The 22,140-nt window shown below is 40.2% G+C and overlaps 2 protein-coding genes across 3 annotated transcripts; both read left to right on the top strand.

The window, feature by feature from the left end:
- The first annotated feature begins 776 nt into the window (after window positions 1-776).
- Window positions 777-13,463, top strand: nmd3 (NMD3 ribosome export adaptor). The gene is made up of 16 exons (XM_038692232.1): window positions 777-886; window positions 1,321-1,428; window positions 2,572-2,706; window positions 2,852-2,948; window positions 3,688-3,768; window positions 4,349-4,477; window positions 5,380-5,470; window positions 6,151-6,229; window positions 6,903-6,999; window positions 7,611-7,728; window positions 9,876-10,021; window positions 10,364-10,476; window positions 11,419-11,491; window positions 11,738-11,844; window positions 12,582-12,652; window positions 12,865-13,463. Exons 2-16 carry the CDS (start codon window positions 1,385-1,387, stop codon window positions 12,996-12,998), a joined length of 1,515 nt encoding a protein of 504 aa, XP_038548160.1. The 5' UTR covers window positions 777-886; window positions 1,321-1,384; the 3' UTR covers window positions 12,999-13,463.
- A 2,329-nt stretch (window positions 13,464-15,792) lies between these two features.
- Window positions 15,793-21,687, top strand: sptssb (serine palmitoyltransferase, small subunit B). 2 transcript variants are annotated; one of them, XM_038694247.1, is made up of 2 exons: window positions 15,793-16,095; window positions 19,279-21,687. In XM_038694247.1, exons 1-2 carry the CDS (start codon window positions 16,080-16,082, stop codon window positions 19,527-19,529), a joined length of 267 nt encoding a protein of 88 aa, XP_038550175.1. In that variant the 5' UTR covers window positions 15,793-16,079; the 3' UTR covers window positions 19,530-21,687. The 2 variants fall into 2 exon arrangements, with proteins under 2 accessions (XP_038550175.1, XP_038550176.1); XM_038694248.1 differs by lacking the exon at window positions 15,793-16,095 and adding an exon at window positions 16,109-16,297.
- Window positions 21,688-22,140: the final 453 nt, after the last annotated feature.

Here is a 22,140-nt window from a genome sequence, read left to right as displayed (position 1 = left end):
AGGTTCAGTTCTGTATTTTAAATTTTGAGGGGTCATGAAAGTTCAAGCCCTATAAATGGTTTTACGTTACTAAGTGACACTTAACTCAAACAAAAACAGTCAAATAAATAGTAGCCTACTAGACACTCCCTCCTAAAAAATCATTGCTAAAATTATTTGCAAATAGGTCCAGGCAGTGTGATTCATTAAAACAAACCTACATGCACATAAGGAATGCTATCAAAGCAGGGATGTACTATTGGGACTGAAATTCAGCCCAGGACTTTGAGACAGAATGCCTTTAATACGAGCGCCGAGTTGGGGGCGCGGAGAAAGATTTTTTGCAGTTATTTTAATATATAGTTTTGTACTTGTGTACAGAAAGTTTCATTATGATGAAGACCTTCAAGAAACTTTTTATGACACCTGCCTCTTACCGTAAGTATGTATAAGTAAGGCTGAACAAGACCAGGTCAGGCAAGCCTGAGTCAGTCAGAATGATGAAATAGTTAAATATGATCAAAAACTACAAATCAGATCCCTCAGCTCAGAGACTCAGCTTCAGCTCTGAGTAGACGAGTGTTTGCTGTCCAAGTTAAGGTCTTACAGTCTAATGTGGGATACATTTCTCGAAAATATTTTCCTTTTAAGTTATTAATTCACTTGACTATACATTAGACTAAATTTGGACCTAAATAATAAAGTTGTAAACTTTATTTTTAAATTTTTCTTGACCGTTCTTCTTTTCTTTTCTTGTTTATTGACCTTTTTCAATTAAAATTGTGTGTTTTTTGAAGGAAATTTATTCAGGCACGCAAAGACAATCCCGGGGTCCTTGAGTCCTGCACGACGTCATCAAGCCTCCCTCGGTCCTCGGTGGGGAAAACGTGGAGGACTTTGCTTCACGGTATGTTGTGGATTTACCATCAAAATAACTCCAATAAGTTTTGTCATCGCTCGCTTGTAACAATTCTAGTTATAGAATACTTTCGGTTGACATTGTGCGCTTGTTTCTTCACGAATATCAGCTAGAATCACTCGTGAAAACTAGCAGGTTAGCCTCTAATGCTAACTGTCTGATACTGATTTTAGTGCAGAGAGCCTGCAGTGCAACTTCTCAATGATCTAGCAGTCTTTATAACTGCCTATCTATTTCTGAGTTTAAACTTGTAACAACAATGAGACCATTTATTATTGAACTGCTGTTAGAAACAGTTGGTGCTGTAAGTAGTCGTTAGACTGTGCTCCCAGCTAACGTTAGCTATTCCCTAGTACTATCAGTCTTGCTGCAGTCAAAGCTGTGCTTTATCGTTGACGGGTCCTGTTGTTTTCTGTCCACAGAGATTATTGGGCTACACAAAGATCCACTGACCTGTCTGAACACTGAGCTGTCTAGTTGACTAGAATGGAGTACATGCAAGCTCCTGCCACAAGCAGCCAGGGGAATATGTAAGTGAAAAAAATAAGGGTCTTTTCATTTACATTTTAAGTATTGCGTGTTGATCCTGACACATTATAGACCTAATCAAGACTGACATTTTGACATTTGTTTGCTAAGTCAAAATGTTGTCAATGAGAAATGCTTGTCAGTTGTTTACCTTATTGACAGATGTAGGGCGGGGCGATGTGGGCAAAAATGCTATCATGATAAAAAATTTGATATCATTCGATATTGATAAATATCATGATAAATGTCAAATCATTATTTCTTTAAAGTTTAAAGGCTGATTTTTGCTCCTGGGGGAAAGTTGAAGAAACCAGATTGTTAATTGTGGTTTTAAGCTGCTCTTTTATGGTTATGACTTAACATATCTAAGGTAGATCATTGAAAACAATTTTTATATTTTTTCAACAAATATGCAAGACTAAAATTAAGTAAAATCTACTTTCAGTCCCTGTTTCTCAACCAAACAAATATCTTAATAGTAAGGGCTAATTCGTTCATGTTTCAAATGAATTAAGTAAAACATTTATTGAACATTTGTTATAGTGCTCTTTTGCGATCAGTATCATTGTTTTATTGCTCAGCCCTAATTAAAGCAGACACTTTCCCCTCTGTAGTAGTTTTAAAGAAAGACAAACAGAATAATAATCTACCTGTAAGGAGATCTGATAATCTATCAAAGGTAAAATTAGATCCTTGTATTACAGTTGAAAGCATAATTGAAAAATGTCACAAAGTATGTTAACGTTTCCTACAAAAGTTCTTGGCTAAGCTGCTGAGAGCAACCTTTATGAAGTTTTATGGGTGAATAAGATTTGGGACACATGAATTTGGTAACTTCTTTGACAAGACAGGTTGCTGATAGTGTGCTAGTTCTTAAGTCTCCAATGTCCAAGTTTCCCACATGCTCTGTAACACAGCAACTAGGCAGAGTTTTCTACACACTACGTAATTTCAACAACGACAATGCAGTTGCAACAAAACCTTAGACATCAAAATGTTCATTGTTCATGATCTCATGTAAAAATGAACTGTTTGACTTGCATGGCATGCTAAAGGGAACAGAAACAAATGGGGAAAGGTGGGGAAAAGACTATATAGAGGTGTAAAATGCCACATCAATTTCTATTTGTGTCACTCCTCCCCAGCCTGTGCTGTACCTGTGGCGTCCCCATTCCTCCCAACCCAGCCAACATGTGTGTAGCCTGCCTGCGTACTCAGGTAGACATCTCAGAGGGGATTCCCAAGCAAGTCACAGTGCACTTCTGCAAGCAGTGTGAAAGGTTAGTTTAATACATTTTTATTACAGTGTGTTTCACAGATTATTTCACTGTTTCTCTCTAGAAAACATTTTCAGGTACAAAATGTTCTTGATAAAGTTTATTGGGAAAGTTGAGGCTTAAATGTACATCTTCCTCTTTCATGCAGGTACTTACAGCCTCCAGCCAGTTGGGTGCAGTGTGCCCTGGAGTCAAGGGAACTGCTGGCCCTGTGCCTGAAAAAGATTAAGAGCTCTATGACCAAAGTAAGTGGGGTTCTTTCTAAACTTCACAAAAGACAGTAGGTGCACTTGAGATGACTGCGGCTGACTTTCGCCGACTTGACAGTCTAATGTGAGCAGCAGGTGACTGCAGGGGCGGGGCATAAAAACGGCGCTGTCAAGTCGGACACATTCTACCTGCGTGAGCTTGCTGTGATCAATGACTCTCGCGGCAATTGCAAAGAAAAATACCGCAAGTCCAGCATGCATCATGTTAAGGCAGCGCTGCATGAAGTCAAACGCACCTACTAGTATACTTGCACTCAGATTAAAGTGTACATGTACATATCGTAGGTATAAATTCCAGCCCCCTGTCTCCTCCTACTCTTTGGATTCAATGATTTTGATGTAGAGGATAAACTGCTTGTTTAAGTCCCATCTTGTTGTTATTTATACTTATTTTTATTATATTCTTTAAAAATATGGTTAATTGTAAAAAGAAGTCATTTTAGTAAAAAAAAAAATTTAATTTAATACTGTCTAATACAATATAAGAAATTATGGCCTCATAATAACCACAAAGTTGAATTTACACCTTTTAAAACAGTTCAAACTAAAATAAAGATTGTTGTTCATGTTTATAGTATTCTTTGCAGGATGTTTGTCATGAATGAATCAATGTGTCTGACTTGTCTTGACAATGTTCACCACAGTACTGTGAGAATGAATATTCAGTTGGGGCTCATGCTACTTCATGGATTCAACAACGCTTCACTCCTCACAGGTGCGTCTCATTGATGCTGGCTTCCTCTGGACAGAGCCACACTCCAAAAGGATTAAGATGAAAGTGACCATTCAGAAAGAGGTAAGAAAACGGAGCGCAAGTGATAAATGTGGGAGCGTGACATTTAAACTAACGGATTAAAGACAGTTTTAGGGACCTGAGATAGGCAATGTGCTTTTCATCTAAAGGCTATCTGGGTTATTTGTTCAGGTGATAATTGGAAGAAAGCACAGTTTATGTTTGAATTTAAACCTTTTGGTTAACAGATGTGTGAAAATAAAAATGTCAAGGTGTAACACACATGAAGCTGCTGTAAGTGGCATATATGCAACCAACTTCAAGATGAACTCTTAAAAATGGAGTCGTCTGTTCTTGACTGAGTTGTGTGTGTTTGAGGGATGTGAGTTTTGCCAGTGCCTGTCATCTCATCTCCTTGACCTTTAATTGAGAACCTGAGCCCTGTGCTTTTCAGGGCCAGCTCCTTAGTGTTTTTCTTTGGGGGGGGGGGTCTGTATAATACTGTTTCCAGATCCCACTGGTCGGATATATCCAAAAGGCTCAGATATGGTAACATGAATGAGTAAGCGCAGAGTTTTTGTCATGGTGTTTGCCTCGCCGTTGGAGCATATGTTGTAAGTTGTTGCTATCTTTCCCTCTCCAGGTGATGAATGGCGCTATCCTACAGCAGGTGTTTGTGGTCGAGTTTGTCATCCAGTACCAGATGTGTGACGACTGCCACCGTGTGGAAGCCAAGGACTTCTGGAAGGCCGTGGTTCAAGTTAGGCAGAAGGTAGGAGTGTGGTGTCATGAAATATCGTATAAACAAATATTCATCTGTCGGTCATCTGTTTCCATCTATCTATTTCACCTGAACTCTGTTCACAATTTGAACCTTTTAAAAACAGGGAAGTATTTATTGATTAGTTGAAACATTCATTATATTGTCAATGCTATATTCTGTGCATCTGGTTGTGCAGGCAGCAAAAGCACTTGAAAAACTGCTCATGTTCTGGGCTGGAAACATACAGAAGAAATTAAATGATACTGAAGGGCTGCAAAGGGACGCATAAATACATGTTTGCCAATAGCATTTATGGGGCGAGGGTGCCCGCACTCTTTTCCTTTTATCACTGATGTGTGGAGGTAAACCAAGCTTAGCTGCCATGCTACAGAGACAACAGATATGAGATTATTCCTCAGAAACAGGCGAATTTAGTCCTGTTGTTGATTAAAACCATCAGCCTCTTTTACCACTCAACTAAACTCAAATAAGCTACGATAGTACCCTCTGGAATTGTATAGCTTAACGACTTCTGCAGCTACTTCATTATAAAAGCCAAAGTCATTTGTCTTCACTGAAAAGCTTTTACTGTAAAGCAGCTAAACAGGAATTTTGAGTAAACAGCATACTAAAATCATGAATGGCCTACTTGTTCTTACTTGTTTCCCAGCAGTACGTCTTCCAAACAACACTTTTTAGTAGAAGTAAAAATATCCGTACAGCCTTAGAGGCTAAAGGTACTAAACTGGTGTGTTTTCCTGAAAGGTGTAAGGTGGCGACAGGTTGTTGCAGACGGCAAGCAGTTCATCTGAGTTTCATACCTATAAATGTTTAAATAATTGGGGCATGGCTGGGGGTATCTATAGAGCTGTATGATAATGATGATGCTGAAAATCTTTTTCTATTTACAGACTGTTCATAAAAAGACATTCTATTACCTAGAGCAGCTGATCCTCAAGCATAAACTCCACCAGAATGCCCTCAACATCAAAGAAATCCATGGTAGGACTATGATATATGATTTATATGATAAATGTATTCATGTATGATGCTGTACTTATCATTAAAGGGAGGGGCCTGCACTGTTCTGTAGGGCCTCTAACCAAATTACACTGAAAAGTGGGAAACTTGTCTCATTCGTCACCAGCATAACTAATGTGGATTAGAACTAAGCAGAACATAATTATGTGTCGAGTGTTAATTACCCCTCCCACGTACCAGACAGCAAGCCATGCATGCATATCCCTGGCGCCAATCAGTCCATACAGCTGTCTTCATGTGGGCCTCGGAGGGGCATGCGTTGGGCATCTAATCAGCGTGCTGTAATCAGAACAGGCATGCCATACCTGATTTAGAGATGCTAACTGCTACACACACGCGAACACACACACACAGAGGCATCCAGACACACAAGCACACATGCTGTGCATTGAGTGGCAGCTCAGCAGCAGCTCTCCGTGCTCTTGGACGGGACTGTGAAGTGGAGTTTTGGCTGAGAGCGTAATTTAAATCATCTCCACATCTCGGCAGGACTTAAAAGCTTTATGAAGGTTGCATGTGGCCGCCATATTTTATTCATCTATCTTTGTCTGCTCTCTTATGTGTGTTGTTTGCATGCAGCAAAGTGCACATGTGTTGAATTTACTGGTGGAGCATTTGATGGTATCGCTCTTTTCTCGTAGATGGGATTGATTTCTACTACGGCACCAAGCAGCACGCTCAGAAGATGGTCGACTTCCTCCAGTGCACCGTTCCCTGCAGGTGAGCAACGCTTCAAGTCTGTGCAGATGAAAACATTGTGCTCATAATTAGAACAACACACCCCATTTTATTTAAATGCAAATCATAAGAGGATTCAAAGTGATGTCTGTCCTGCTCTCTTCATCCAACAATCCCGAAATGTATGGGCAAATGTGGCAGTGTAACAGAAAAATAATTTGCTAGTAGGTGTGTAGTGTGTAGTGTGTAGTACGCACTCATCTAGCTCATCTGGTAGAAGCACCACGTACAAGGCTAAGTCCTTACCACAGCGGCCTGGGTTCAATTCCAGTCCACGGCCCTTTGCTGCATGTCATCCTCTCTCTCTGTCCCCCCCCCAATTTTCTATCCCTTCAGCTGTTCTATCAAATAAAGCCCCCCCCACTCCGCTTGACATTTCTTTTTCTGTTCTTTTTTTCCTGTCCCGTTATGAATAGTGAAATTGACTCCCATCCTGCGGGAATCCCACAGGAATCCCTTGACCCACAGGATTCCTAAAAAAAAAAGCACAGTATACTTTTCTTTTCCATGTGAACGGAACATCTTATTGTGTTAATGCCCCTTTTGTTGTTCTGATTTGTCCAACAGGGACAATGTGAACTCTGCTCTGCTGTGTCTCTGCATAATGATGATGATAATAATAATAATAATAAATTCTTTCTTTTCGATTTTAAAGGTCAAAGACATCCCAGCGCCTCATCTCACATGACATCCATTCAAACACATACAACTATAAGAGCACCTTCTCTATGGAGATTGTACCTGTCTGCAAGGTACACGGAAATGTGATTTTATTTGCTTTTAATTTAAGTGGGATTTTGAGACACACCCGTATCTGCTCAACACCTCAGACAAGCCAGAACTGTCATATTTCTTTAAACATCACGTCAAGCCTTTACTTTGTTAGTTTGGTAAAAAGGTTTTTTTTTTTTTTTTTTTAGAGAGCTGTCTGCCTCGAGGCCGATTTTAATTTTTATGTTAAAAAAATGTAGTGATAAGTTAGATTCTTGGCAGGTGTGTATTTTGTTCTTTCTTATTCCCATTTGACATGTAGCTTTAAGTTCAGTGTTTGAGCAACATGGGTCACACAGGGTATTTTGAAAACAGGAATCTGAATAGTTCTTTGTTTTGCAATCCACAGATATCATCATTTTAACTGGATTAGATTCAAAATCTTAGCAGCCATCTTATTCTTACTGTTTAGAGCAGGAAGTTTTAATCCCAACAGAGCCTTTATCTCAGTTTTAGGATAACAAGAGCCTTCATTTGGGAAACGAGCTTTTGGACTCGTTGTGACCTTTTTCAGTACCAAATCCAAAGTCTTTTCACTTTCCCTTCGACCTCGGTTTGACCCCATGTTGTCTGTTTTTTGACTGGTTTCCAGGACAACGTAGTGTGCCTTTCACCACGACTGGCGCAGAGCCTGGGGAACATGGGTCAAGTTTGTGTGTGCGTCCGTGTCACCAGCACCATTCACCTCATCGATCCAAACACACTGCAAAGTGAGTATTTCTACTGCCAGAGTACTGCTGAGTATTAACAGGTTTAACTACATCTCATCCTGTAGTGGTTTTAATGGAGCTGGTGTATCTGGTTGTAGTCACCTGTTTTGTAGTTGATCCATTACATGCATTTATTCAGTAATGTAAGCTCTATGTGTAGACATTATGAAAGACAAGAGGAGTTTAACTCCGTTTTAAATCACTGTAAACTGAATAACTTTTTACTGTTTGTTGTGCAATTTGAAGAAGTTACCTTGTAATCACAGAAGCGATTTGACATTTGCCCATGAAATGAAATAATCGTTAGTTGAAGCTAGGGTTTGGCCGATAGACGATGCCATTGTCCATCGGCGATGTCTGAAAGATGGTCGATGGTTGAGCAGGCATCATGATTGTAACCCCGGTTAAAAAAAAAAAAAAAAAAAAAACTCCATGTGAAAGCAAGTTTTAATCATCACGAACATTATTATTATTATTATAATAAATTTTAAATATGCTTTGCACCTTCTTTGGAATTCTCTTCTCCCCACATTCAGACACACAAGAAGCCTACACTTCAGATAAACACACCGGCTTGCCCCGCCTCTCTCTGTCTCCACCCCCTCACCTGTCTAATCCACTTTCTTCATCAGCAGTAGCCTACGTTTTATAAAGTCGCCAAAAAGACACAGAACTATTTTCTGCATATTTCCACCAGCGATCTATTATCATGGCAGCAGGTAAGCCGCTTGTGGGCTTGTTATGATGCAGCCTATCAAACAGCCGAAACCAACATCTGCGCCATGTGTGTTCACTGCTGCTTTACCTGGTCCGTGCTTGTAAAATATCCCCTGTGACTTGTAATGTCATAGGCTACCAAGTTTTTAACCAATTGAAGTCTGTGTGAGTGAACACTTAAGACGACCGCTATCCCCGCCACACGTGTGCGAGTGCACCCCCAATGCCATCGTCCATCCTGATGTTTCAGTGTAGACATCGTCCGATGGAAATTTTGTAGACATCGCCCAACCCTAGTTGAAGCCCTAGATTAGACCGCTCACTTCATAACTGCTGCAACCAACATTATTGAATTTATTCTTTAAATTGTTTTGTCAGAAAGTAGTAAAAATATGCCCACGGGGGATGTCTGTGAAGTTCAGTTTACTGTTACATAAGACTGGAACCAGCACATTTTTGATAAATGACTTGAACATTTAAATGATCATCAAAATAGTTGCTCAATAATGTTCTGTTGATTTACTAATTGTTTCCCCTCGACACTTTATTACGCTTTTGAGTTGGATTTTAGAATTTACACTTTGGTAATAACTGCTACAAGTTTTGCATGAAAACCTTCAGTGCTGTTTTAAACGAACCCCGGTCTGCTGACCACATGTTCATCAAAGCTGTCTTAACTCAACAGCTTCCCTCTGCTCCCACTCACGGCACAACACACGACGACAAAGCGACACAAACATCACAAACAAATTTTTTCTTTTGTTTTGCGTTATGCATGCTGTCATAGCAAAGGCGGCTTATTTAGATGTATTTATATTCACTACAAGTATGGTGACAATTAGCGATGTGTTTCCTCTGTATCTGCTGTAATCACTCATTGTGTGAGAGGCTGAGAGGCTCCTCAACAGAATTCTGACATTATGGAAGCGGCACACACGTTTTTAATTACTCTTCAAAGAGCAGGCTATTTTTGTTGCAGAAGGTTTTTTAACAAACTGAAGCAGAAACGGCCTCGAGGCAGACCTCTGTTCGGCAGATTTGGACAGCAGTAGGAAATTAACTCCGGTATTAAAAATATTTGCGGTGTGTTTGTCTGCTTGTTTCATTTAATCGGATAACATAGAAACACATTATTCTGTCTGGTTTATTTGGAATATGTACAGATGGAAAAACGCACGGATTCACATTATTTGTAGTACCCATATGGCTTTTTGATAAAGGAACTGAGAATATGTTGAAGTTTGACTTTTCAGAAATATCTGAAACAATCAAATGTACTAAGAGTGACTCATCTCTTGAAAAGCTTTCTACAAAATGACGGTGGATGAAAGGCATGTGATTTATTTCATGCTCACATTTTGCTCTAAAGACTTGTCTTATCAGTATAGAACTGTCGCTAATAAATGCATAAATAATCTCTTACTCACTAGTTGCCGAGGTGGATGGGAACACATACTGGCGTAACCCCTTCAACAGTCTATGTAACCCACGGCAGCTGGAGGAGTTCATTGTTATGGACATCGACATCATCAGAGACCAGAAGCTGGGTGCTGGAGCAGGCATGAAGTCCAATAAGGTGAGGGTGTGGGTGTGTGTGTGTGTGTGTGTTTGTGTATTGTTGCAGAACAGATTGCATTATGGTGGAACATTGCTTTTCTCCTGGAAGCAAAATCAATAGCGAACCATTACATTATCCTTGAACTCCTCGTATATACGGGATTCAAGCCAAAATGACAGAAACACACTGGAGCGTTTGTTTTGATGGCGGAGGGAATGAGGCTTGTAGGGAAACTGTTCGCTATCTCTTTCCTCTGTCTGAATGTTGCATTAGTATTGATGAAACTGTCGAAACAATTGGAGGAAAAGAGTAATGTTTCAATGTCTTGGAACTAATTTATGTTCCGTGTGTGTGTTGCAGCACACCCTGGCTGAGGTGTGGGTTCAGAAAACATCAGAGATGGACACCAGTCAGCAGTATCACTGCCGTACATTCCTCGGCCATCTGCTCAACATCGGAGACCTGGTGATGGGGTGAGTGTGAGGTTATTGAAGAGAAGTTCAGATGTTTGTCAGGTTGGCAGTAAAGATTGTCAGCAGGCTGTGAGCTTTACTTTAAGTGGCTTAGGTATTTGACCTGAAGTCCATTTGCACAAAAAATCTAAATCTTTTCAAAATAATGTTGTCGTGATTGCCCATACTGTCATTTTATTATGTTGGTTTATTCTTTACACACGACATCTATTGCATGGTGTCTGTCCTGGGAGTGAGGGTTTTTTTCCCCCATTAAAAGTTTTTTTATTTTATTTTTTGTCATTTGAATTGAGGGTCTAAGGACAGAGTGACTTATGCTGTAGCTCCTTGACAAAAATTTGTGATAATGGGCTACATCACTTTGAACTTTTTCAGCTCAAGACCAGATAGAGAAATCTCCCTGGGACCTAAATGCACATTTACAAACTACGGGTTACGGGCAAAACAAACCAAGTATTTAAAATTTATTTATGAAAGACTTATTTAAAAAAATGTTTTGACTTTCCCAGATACAGCAAATGTTTTGTTTGGAGATATGTGTCCAATTTATTCATTTTAAAACCAAACCCTCAATCCTGAGCACTTCTCCACATATTACACAGTGAAGCTTCTATGAACTCGTCCTTGTACATTAGTTATGACATCATAGGATCAACAGTGACAGATCAAAGACTACAGATAAAAAAATTTGTATGAATGTGGACTGAAGATCAGTTTTAAGAGAAGAGAGAGAGCGAGAACCTCACACAGCATCTGAGCTGAACCATAGTTGAACATACACGTGTAGTAAAAAAGAATGCTCATTCACATATTTACATATTGTAACATTAAGAATTTTAATTGGCGACCCAATAAAAATGGGCCTGTGACCAATTTTGGGTCCCGACCATAAGTTTGGGAAACATGGGGCCTTATAAATAAACCTGACTTCTCACCCTACAGGTTTGACTTTGCCAATTCCAACGTCAATGATGAGTACCTCAATAAGATGAACCCTCACCACATTCCTGATGTGGTAAGACTCACCTGCGCTCCACTGAACATCCTCAGTAAATGAACCTGGGCTGGGGACAATGCCTTTAGTGGCTGTTGTCGACTTGATTAACACTGACCCCTAGTGGCAACATGAAATACTGGCTGTAGAGTTGATCACATTCTTGGAACAATACAACATTCCTGCATAGCATAATATAAGAAAAGTGTGTGTATGCACTATGTTCTAGTGTTTTAATTTGTACATCCTGAATGTGGACTCTCTAAGGTGCTGATCAAGAAGAGCTACGACCGCACCAGGAGGGTGAAGCGCAGGAACTGGAAACTGCAGGAGATGCCTAGAGACCGTGAGGGCATGGACTCAGATGATGAGAGGTAGGAGAATAATGCAGATTTAGTGAATTCTTTTGATCTGAATGCTTTAAAGGTTTAAGAATGTATCTTTGCAATCACAGCCAAACAGAAGTAAATAGTGCATTATTTTTATTCATAAAGTAATACATATTTGGTCCTCTATTGAGTATTTACAGTAGGAGAACAGTTTCTTGGATTGACAAATTAAATTGCAGTACCCGTGGTCATTGTGATGAAAAAACATGTCGCTCACTGCAACGGTGTGGTTCATGTATGTGTTTTTGGACAAAGGAATAAGCTATATCGGCTACCTCGTATCTGGCTACGCAGGTAATATGTGTTTGTAGGATCAATTCATGTTGGTTTTAGTCTTTTTGTGGGACATGTTGACAATAACAAAAATGTAGAATGCCCCTAGGCTTATCCCTAAATGCGAGAATGCTTAAATTATCGTATCCAGTTGCAAAAAATTAGGTGCATAAAATTAGACAACCCTGTCCTTTCGAAAATACCAACCTGAATAAACAAGTTTTATCCTCAAGTGTATTTTGAGGTTATGAGTTTGTTTTCTGCACAAATGTCTCTGGCGCAGAAAATAAGGAAAAACACTTAACATAACTGAAATGGTTGCTTAAGACATGACATTGTTTTGGTTAGTGAATAGTTTGAAAATGTGCCAAGAAGGCCAAGTATCCTGTGAATTTTTTTTTTTCGTCGTACCACATGGGTTTTCCTGTAACTTGCTTTTCTGTCTTCAGACAATACCAGGACTTCCTGGAGGACCTGGAGGAAGATGAGGCTCTGAGGAAAAATGTTAACATCTACAGAGGTGAACAACCTTTTCACTTCGCTTGAAACCCCAGAGACTTAAGTCCTTCTGTTGCCATGTTTTCTGTTTCCATTGTTTCAACTTAAATAGTTAAGATACGGCTCATTTACTGTTAATGACTGCTTCTGTTTGCTGGTAAATCTAATGATACACCATTTATTAGACAATGTATTAGATAGTTGAATGAATGGAGGTTGATTTTTGAATTTCAGATGCGTCAAAGATCCCAGTGGAGAGCGACACTGATGATGATGGAGCACCACGGATCTCCCTGATGGAGATGCTGGAGGAGCTCAGCCTAACAGATGCCACAGGAGAAGAGGGTGCTGATATGATGACAGAATAGCCAGTCGCCATCCTGCCTCTGTGACAAAGACCAGTTGATCTGTGAAATACAGATCTGCTGATGTTACAGTGATGCAATTACACACAAAGCTGAGGCCTCTGATTTTAACCCGACAGCAGATTGAGGACTGATTGAACCATTGACAAATAATGTTTCATACTGAAAAGAGCCACAGCTCATAATCAGACTGTGGTGTAATGACTCAATACAGTTAAACCCCATAAACTATGGGTTATAATGGTCACAAATAAGTTTCTGCTGAAAAACTGGACTTTCAGTTGTTTCAACTGATCATTAATCTTGTCCACCTCATCTCAGTGGATCTATCACACTGACGCTACAAAATTAACATTTTTGGCTCTTTTCAAAGTAGTGTTTTTCCCCTTGACATGTAAAATTTTGAAGTGATGTGGAAATGGAGTGCTTCTGGTTCACTATCGAAATAAATATTTGTCCCAATGCACACTTTTTATGAATATTTTCTGTTTGCGTATGCAAGACATTAGCTGTGTACCATATCCATACTAATTCTGAACTGTATATACAATGTAATAATCGTCAGAGAAATTATACAAAACGTGTGATGTCAAATCAGTCAATGGGCAATTTTGGAAAGCTGCTGCCAGTTAAACTTTGCTAAAAGACGTCAAAATGTTTTTTGTGTGCATACTGTCTTGCTTCGAATCAGTATGTAGAAATTGGGACACGGTGACTTCATCTTCATCATCATGTCATCTTGGCTGTACATATCCACCAGAGGGAGCTTTGGGCCACTAAGAACAGGGGGGTAATGTATTCAAATAGCCACACTTATAGTTACCCCAGCCAGGCCTGTTAATGGCATCATTTGGCTAACATAGGCAATATTCAAATACTCATCCGGCTGAACCATCTTTTCAGTCCAAGAAAGAGCTGTCTGTACTGCGATATGGGCTTATGAGGTTTGAATCAAGGCCCCTATTAACAACACTGATGTCCTCATACAATCTGAAGTGATATGTGATATGATCAACTGATTGGAGCCATGGCTCATGTGTAAACAGTTCCCAACTCCAACCTGTCACCATTTATACTGCATAGGTACACTCATTGACAAATCCACACTTAATCAATGCTAGATTCCACTCTATAGTGTGACACAATTACATTTGCACACACATGCATATATCTTGATCCTAACCAAAGGTAGCTGTATATTGCCGCTTCTAAATAGTTAGAAACCCAGGGGAGAATGTGCCTGTATTATCTGGTTGCAGTATAATGCACCCTTTAAAATAACTTGAAGGGGCAGCATTTATATCACAAACATTTTTGAAGATCTCTGATCATTTTGGGAAGGTAAAACCATGACATTTGCGCACACACAGCCTGCTGCATTAAATCCAAACCATTATTTAACGTAGAATTAAAGCGTTTGTTTTTATTTTATTTTGTCTCTAGCTTTGTTGCATAGCTGTGCAGAGACCTTTCTGATATGAAGCTTTATGTAATCTAAGCCACCGGAGGAATGTGTGTATCACAGTGTGTATTAGTCTGTTACATGTCTTGCATTCTAACTTGAAGAGGGAGGAAACGGCCCAGTCTTGTTTTTTACAAACCTGAGCTGGTTGTTAATGGTAATTAGATCTACTTGGGAAAGTGAATGAGGTGAAACCTCTTTGGGTGTTTGTGTGTGTGTGTGTGTGGTTGGTTTTGGTAGGGGTGGGCAACAACTGTGTGGAGCACCCTCATGTTGGCCTGGTTTCCTCAGCATCTTTGCATGTGCACAAACTGACCCCTTGTGACCCCAATGTTTTGCCTCTAACCCCCTTAACCTAATTTCTAGTATTACAGACTCACATTCTAAGTATAAAAAGACTAGTGAGATCTTGTTGGAGCTTTGAGTCTCAACAACATCTGAGCTATTAAGGTCTAAGGAGGCTTACTGTCTGATTTGAATAATGATTTCCAAAGTACTTTTAGCAGAGCAGATCAGGCCAGTTCATGAAAAGACACACAGTCAATATTGATACTACAAAGAGGTATTAAATCTCTGCAAGTGGAAAATGTTCATACAATACGTCTAGACTTTAAACCAGTCCTCATTCTTGTGACACTTGTACAGTTTTTCTCACTGTATGTGGGATTGCATCAAAACAAAGGGGCAGCTTCTCAGCTTGTACTTGGATTTCCCTCTGTGTTTTTTTTTCTCTTTAGGTAGTGACTTTGAAGAGAAGAGATGCTAAATTAATACTTTTCTGAATATATTTTGTGTATTTTGTGAGTGTGCGTAGTAGGCTTTTGAGACCCAGCTGCCGCTTGAGTTAGTAAAATCTGTGGTTGGTGCCTGATAGGTTTATGGATTCAGCACCTGCAGTCAAACGCATCAGTCAATTCTCTGGCCCTGAGTTTCTTGGTTTCAATATAGCATTATCAGTCATGTAATGTAATCATGTATCTGCCACCAAAATGCAGAAAAGCATAGACTAGATATACAAAAGAGAAATTGTTTCAAAATTGCTGATAACATTAATCTCCAAAATTACTTTGAGAACACAGGTCCTGTACATTCTGCATGCACTGAAAAGGCTGCGAAAAAATCTGCAATATATTCTAGTGAAAATATGTCCAGTTTGTTTCTTATTTAGTCCTTACCTATCACAGAGGAGGAGAGAGAAACAGGAATGTTAGTGAATGGTTTAGCTACGTTTCTGAACTATGCAAAGACTGCATTTATAATGCCTAATATAAACATCCCTACGCTGCGGTATAAGTGCATAAGTGTGGCGTCTGTGCAGCCTCGGCTTGTTTTTCCATGCTGTTATCCTGGCTGCTGCTCCTGCTGCTGCTGCCGCTGCCCTACACGTCAGAGAAGGTAGCTACTGCGGGGCGGCGTCGGGCTGCAGCATGGTGGGACAGATGCGCAGAAGAATGCGACACGGACTGGAGAAAGTTTAAAGATGCTGCACGAAGCAGCAGGCTTTACAGGGCTGAAGGAGAGCTACAATCAACACATCGGCTCCTCCTTCTGATCCAAGAACTGTGTTGTTTTGTTTTTTTTGGGGGGGGGGGTGCTGCGTAAACACACGTTATAGTCACTCCATGATCTGTGAGCCAGGTGAGTGGTAAAAGCTCGAGTAGGTTTGTGGGTGTGGTGTTATTCTCATAGTCTGCATAACCTACAGGCCGGTGGAAACTAGTGAGACAGCTTTTCATTTACACAAAGCAGCGGATCAGCAGAAGGACGCGGGCCGTTGTCTGTAGCTCGCCTCTCTAGTTTTCTCTTTAGATATCCAGGGGATCATACGTCGGCTACTAAGGTGAGTCAATATATGGATTCGATTATAGTCAACACAATACAGGCTACTGTGAGAGCTCAGGAGCTGATATATCTCCTCAAATATTGTGTGTACTTAAAAAAAATCAGCAATAGTGATGTATAAAATGTAGCCTATCATATGTGATCATTAATCATAGCCTATCCCACATTTATACCATCTGGACGGGACATAACTTCTTCTACAGTTTTGTTGGCCAATCTTGTTAATTGAGTGATTTAGGAAGACATTTTAATTAAGGTCCTATCCTAATTCTGATTAAAAAATGCTGATCATAACGAAATGCGACCTAAATGCGCTTTAACTGTAAATTCAATACAACAGTCTTACTGCAGTAAGCTATTTACATTAGGGAAGTTAATTTGGTTGCAGACAGTAACTGAAAAGGGCGGGAACCCCCCCAAATCCTCCCTATTTAAAGTAGCCTGTATTCTAGAAAGCCAGATGACTAGGCCTACACCTGCACTTGCAGCGCACCTGTTGGCCCCGCCCCCTGCCCGTGTATTGCATTACCAGATCTTGTAGCTTTGTTAGCCTTTACCTCAGCCAAACACATTGCTTTTTTAATGAAACATTTGGAAAACGTTAAAGTAACCAATTCTAATTGATTCAACCCATGTAAAGACAGCTTTACATCTTTACATCAAAGTGCGTGTTTTGGCCTGTGCTGTACCCGTTGCTCATTACCTAGTGCATAAACTTATTTCTAAGTGTCCCATGTGTGTGGAGAACACGTGTATGTGTGTCAAGTGTGGGAATAAGTGTGCCAAAAAAGTAAGTGAGGACTCTTATGTGGGAGCCCTGGGTTTCATTTCATTGGGGTTGCCCTACCCACCCAACTGAGTTCTATAAGTGCCTCAGTTCTCCTGAGGCCTGCTAAATGGCCCCCTCAGGGCTATGCTGTAGGTTTAGGGGGACTAGAGGAGAGCTCCTAATTCCCTTTCACACCTTCTAATTAATAAACACACAGCCACAATTACAAGGATTATTTTCCACTGTGGTTGCACAGTGCAGAACATATATTAATCAGTTTAAGGAGTATTCATAAATATTGGGCTATTAGGACATAATGTCTAACTTTGAAGGTTGCTCACATTTATAATATATAATCAGCTCATAATATGTGATGCACTGTTGTAGATTAAACTACCTAACAGTAGCTTTAAAATGCTGCTTACACAGTAATTCATGAGTAATGATAATGCTATAATATTATAAAAGACTGACGGGTATTTCGATTTTTAATACTTTGGGTACATTTTGCTGATATAACTGCTATACCTCTAGTAACATTTTGAATTCAGGACGTGTAGTGCAGAAGTTTACATTAAAGAGGTGGTATTATGCTCATTTTCAGGTTCAAAATCTTAATTAGGGGTTGTACCAGAACAGGTTTAAATGGTTTCATTTTCAAAAAACACCATATTTTTCTCATACTGCACATTGCTGCAGCTCCTCTTTTCACCCTATGTGTTGTACGCTCCGCTCTTGAGCTACAGAGTGATGCATCTTACTTGTACAAATTCTTTGTTGGGAGTTGCACATGCGCAGTTCCCAGGTAAGGACTACTAGCCAATCAGAGGCAGAGAAGGGCGGGTCCTAAGAAACAAGGTAGCGTGATCCAAATCACAGCCGCTTCAGACTGAGACCATAACCTAGCAGATAGTATAAGTTACTCTCAAGTCCACAACATCATGTTCCACATCTTTCCATCAGGACTAAACGTTGAACTGTGGCCGGTGTTCTGACGATCTATGCTGCCTTACTGAAAAATGCTACCATAGCGCAAATCGATAGACTCGACTCTACTCGGCCCTGCTCCGTTTTCCATTGCAGACAGAGATAGTACGTAGCTTGTAGTCATAGCAACACCACACACAACTGCCGCGACGTAATGTTCAATGCGACACACACACCAGCGATCCACACAGCTTTCTCTTTTTTAAGTTAAAACGTTTCAACCTTCCAGCTGTGTTTTGCTCTGCCGTTGTTGCTGCAGCGGTCTGTGTGACGGTGGGAGCAGAGGGCTCTGTGAGCGGGCGGCTGGCCGGCCTCACGCGCTCCTCCCGCGGGTTGGCACAGGCTTCCCCCGCAGCCACTTGCGGAGCTCCTCAACTCCGAAAATATTCAAGCACATTTTTGTTCCGCCATCACTTCTCGTAAAACTGTCAATATTTGAAATCTACACAGCTGATTTCTCACCTCAAAACTTCTCAGAAGTGGATTTAGTTATGAAATTCCATACGAAAACTGTAAAATATAAAACTTCCTGTTGCTGGCCTCTGCCTGGTGCACACAATGATGATGCAGTGAATAGTGAATATTCTCTCTGACCAATCAGCAGTCTGTCGTGTTTTCGTGTTACATTTTAGTATCCCTCAGCTTGCTTGGAACCTCAATGGAGGTGAGGTGATACGAACAAAAAGTACCTGGAAGCAGGTACTGGTACAACATTTCTGAATTGGAAAACCAAACAAAGGCTAGTCGAGCCAAAGGGCCTCCGCTCAGACTAGCTTGGTTTGAGGGTGTGCCTGACCTCTGCTAGCCGCTTTGCAAGCTTTATGACGCGTTTTTATTGTGATGTCACAAGTAAAGTAAGTGAAGGGCTGGACTACAAACGAGCTGTTTTCAAGCGGTTCAGAGCAGAGTTTTCTGTGGGAGATGGGAACTCCCTTTGGCCTGGACTTTGGGCTTTTTCACTTTGCAAACTTGTTACATGCACAAAAAAGATATATAACTCAATAAAGGAGAGGGAAAAAGCCAAAAAGCACAATACCACCTCTTTAAGATGCTGCCTCTGTGTCCTCATAAGATAAGAGTGTACTTTTTTTACAAACTATTTAAATTCTTGTAATCACTATCATCCAGTTTTCTTCCTCCCTCACCTCCACTGTGTTTTTATCCTCCTTCACAATCTCTTTCTTACGGCTTGAACAATCCACCTCCATTTCCCTTCTTTCCAGCTTGCAAGATGAGCTTCAAGAACTTTAGGGAGTACCTGGCCTGGCTGTACTACCAGTACCTGCTAATCACTGGCATCTATGTCCTGGAGCCCTGGGAAAAGTCCATCTTCAACTCCATCCTCTTCTCGGCCATTGCCATGGTGATCTACACCTCATATGTCTTTGTGCCCATCCATGTGCGACTTGCACTGGTGTTTTTCTCTGGGATCTTTGGAGGCCAGCCTGAGAGCACCATGGCACTCATGACCTAAACGAAGTAGAGAATATTGGGGGAAAGATGCAGCGAATGTGTGGATTAGCATGAGTCCCCAAATATTTCCTATAACTCACCTCCTTAGCTCATGGAGCATTTTGAGCACGTCTTTACACCACATTCATCCCGAACCATGGCGGTCTGTCACCTCAGCTAATCAAGACTGAAATCATGAAGATCTTAATAGAATCATTTGGAAATCACAGCCTTATCATCCTCCTTATCCCGAACCGTCTGGCTTTTACCCATGGTATTAGACACACAACTGTACATTACTTTCACTCCCTTGCTGTGAAACATCTTGTGAAATGTTGTTTGTCGTATTTGTTTTTGTTTTTCTCTCATTATGTCCTGGGTGAGTGCATACGACCTCTGGGTTTTTGCATGATAGGGCCATATGTGGGAAGAACATTTGCATGCTCGTCTCACTACAAAATACAACTAGACTTGTTTCTTTCCATCAACACTTTTCAGCTACAGCCTGTAAAGGGGAATCTCAGCGAATTACTTTGTTGCTTCTATAAAATCTGGGGACTCATTAGAAGCGGATTAAAAAGAGAGAGATCATAATGAAAGCAGCAGAGGCCGAGATATCTTTACTTTTAGTCAAAACCGTACTCTGGATCGTACATTTCCCACAATACAACTCAATAGGGTCTTTTGGAAGACAGCATCTTTTAAACACAACACCCCAAGATGGCCTCTGTTAAAAATGCGTAGTCTCCAAACCCAAGCCAAAGCAACCCTTATTGACATTATCTGGGTTGTTTTCATACTTTGACTGTGTCCGAAATCACTATTTACATTATAATTCACTATATTAACCCTCTGCCATTTCATAGTGTCAGAATTTTGATTGTGAAATTTATACACTATATAGTGCCATCAAAAGTTCAAAATACTGGAATGAAAAAGTAGTATTCATGGCATGAAAATTACCATTGTGCGACTCCTCACACCTGCCAGTGATGACACAAAGTGACAATGACACTTTGACACTATTGCGTGTTTGTTATATAGAGAGTAGTGAATGAGTGAACGAGGGGGTGATTTCAGACACAGCCATAGGCAAGCACCCTTCAGAGCCACAGAAGAAATTATTCAACTGTTTTCACAGTCTAAGTAGGACTCTGTGATGAGTAAACTAAACATGATGTGTAAAATCGGCGGGGTACCCCTTTGATTATGTGTGTTATGTATGTGTCTATCTGTGACATGCACTTAATGTTTATGGTTGATATATGGTTTTGTATCAGAACCACATCATCTTCTTTAGTTGCCATTATGCACTGTAATGCAAACTTGCACATTTCAAGCCACTGTGTAGTTGCTTTACTGGTGACAATCTAACGGCATATATGTGTACCAAGCCCTCTTTTAATCTCCTGTTTTTTAACTGTTGGCATGTCAGGAAGGTGTGCTCAGCACTGAGCATGAGCAAATATTGATATAACGCAACTTTGCATTTTGGGCTTGGCTTTGTTATTGACGTAGCTTTACTAAATGGACAGCCTTTGAACTCAAAGCCAAACTGTTTGCTGTCACATGTGAAATGCAAAGACACTGTAGTCAAACTGTCCTGACTGAAAAGTAAAGCCTTCCTGGCCGACCAATACTACTGTTTTACTTACCTATAGTTGATCTATAGAGAATGAAGCTGTAAGAGAGAACAAGTCGTAGTGTATCTGGTAGTTGTTACGAGCATTGCATTTAGTTGTGTGCCTAAGATGATCTTTGATTATTTGTGCTTTGGGTCAAGGGCTCGCTGATTACAGTCTAATGATGATCTCTAAGTTAACTTTATTTATTTGAAATTATATATTTATATACACTGGTAAATGCTTGGCTGGTTACAATGTCAATTACCAAACTTCTTTGATTATTTATATCTGTGTTGCCTTGTTGTCATAAATAACACATAATTTGTTCTTTACTTGGTATCCCTACCTGAAAGTGCTTTTATATTGTTCCCAGTTTGTGTGATTTCATTTTTGTTAAACATTTGCAGTAGTTCCAGACATTTCCTGTACTGAGAATGAAGAGCTCTCTGAATATTTTTTTTTCACCATTCACCAATATTAATGGTATATTTATACATGATAGCAACACACCACTGCAATATTCAAAAAATAAAGATCTCTGGAGATTTAACTGTTCTCATTCTAGTTTGGTTTTTGATATAAAATTTAATTGTGTATTCGTGCAGCCTTTCATTTCTGTTTTGAAATGTAAGAACAAGCAAAACAAAGGTTTATGGGTACACACATTCCTGGCACAACTGACTGTACCACATAAAGTGAAATCACACAATAACAGGCACAGCCAAACCAGTTCTCACTAGACAGTGCAGGCATGAATACCCAGGGGCTTTGCTTTCCCTACTGCAGATACTAGCAACCTGTCTATGCCCACAAAGCTCTGTTTACCTAAAGTCTACCATATCCACTCTCTTTGTTGGAACAGATACAATTCATGTAAAGGATGATAAGCAAAACCTGTTTTAAAGGCTTGCTTGTTGAATGGTGCTAAAATTAATTTGTGCTGCACATGCAGATTTCCTCCGGATGAGAGAGCAGGAAATCTTTCTGGTTATCAGTTGTGACACCCTG

The sequence above is a fragment of the Micropterus salmoides genome, unplaced genomic scaffold (assembly GCF_014851395.1).
Source record: "Micropterus salmoides isolate LMB-PRFRI ecotype aquatic unplaced genomic scaffold, ASM1485139v1 Ms_hic_scaffold_3, whole genome shotgun sequence".
NCBI classification, from domain to species: domain Eukaryota; kingdom Metazoa; phylum Chordata; class Actinopteri; order Centrarchiformes; family Centrarchidae; genus Micropterus; species Micropterus salmoides.
Note: the sequence above shows the minus strand (reverse complement) of the source record. Positions and strands in the feature narration are given on the sequence as shown.

Coding starts and splice junctions, on each gene's coding strand:
- nmd3 (XM_038692232.1), top strand. CDS start 1,385: ATGGAGTACATGCAAGCTCCTGCCACAAGCAGCCAGGGGAATAT. Junction 1,429..2,571: donor ACAAGCAGCCAGGGGAATAT/GTAAGTGAAAAA, acceptor ACTCCTCCCCAG/CCTGTGCTGTACCTGTGGCG. Junction 5,471..6,150: donor CAACATCAAAGAAATCCATG/GTAGGACTATGA, acceptor CTTTTCTCGTAG/ATGGGATTGATTTCTACTAC.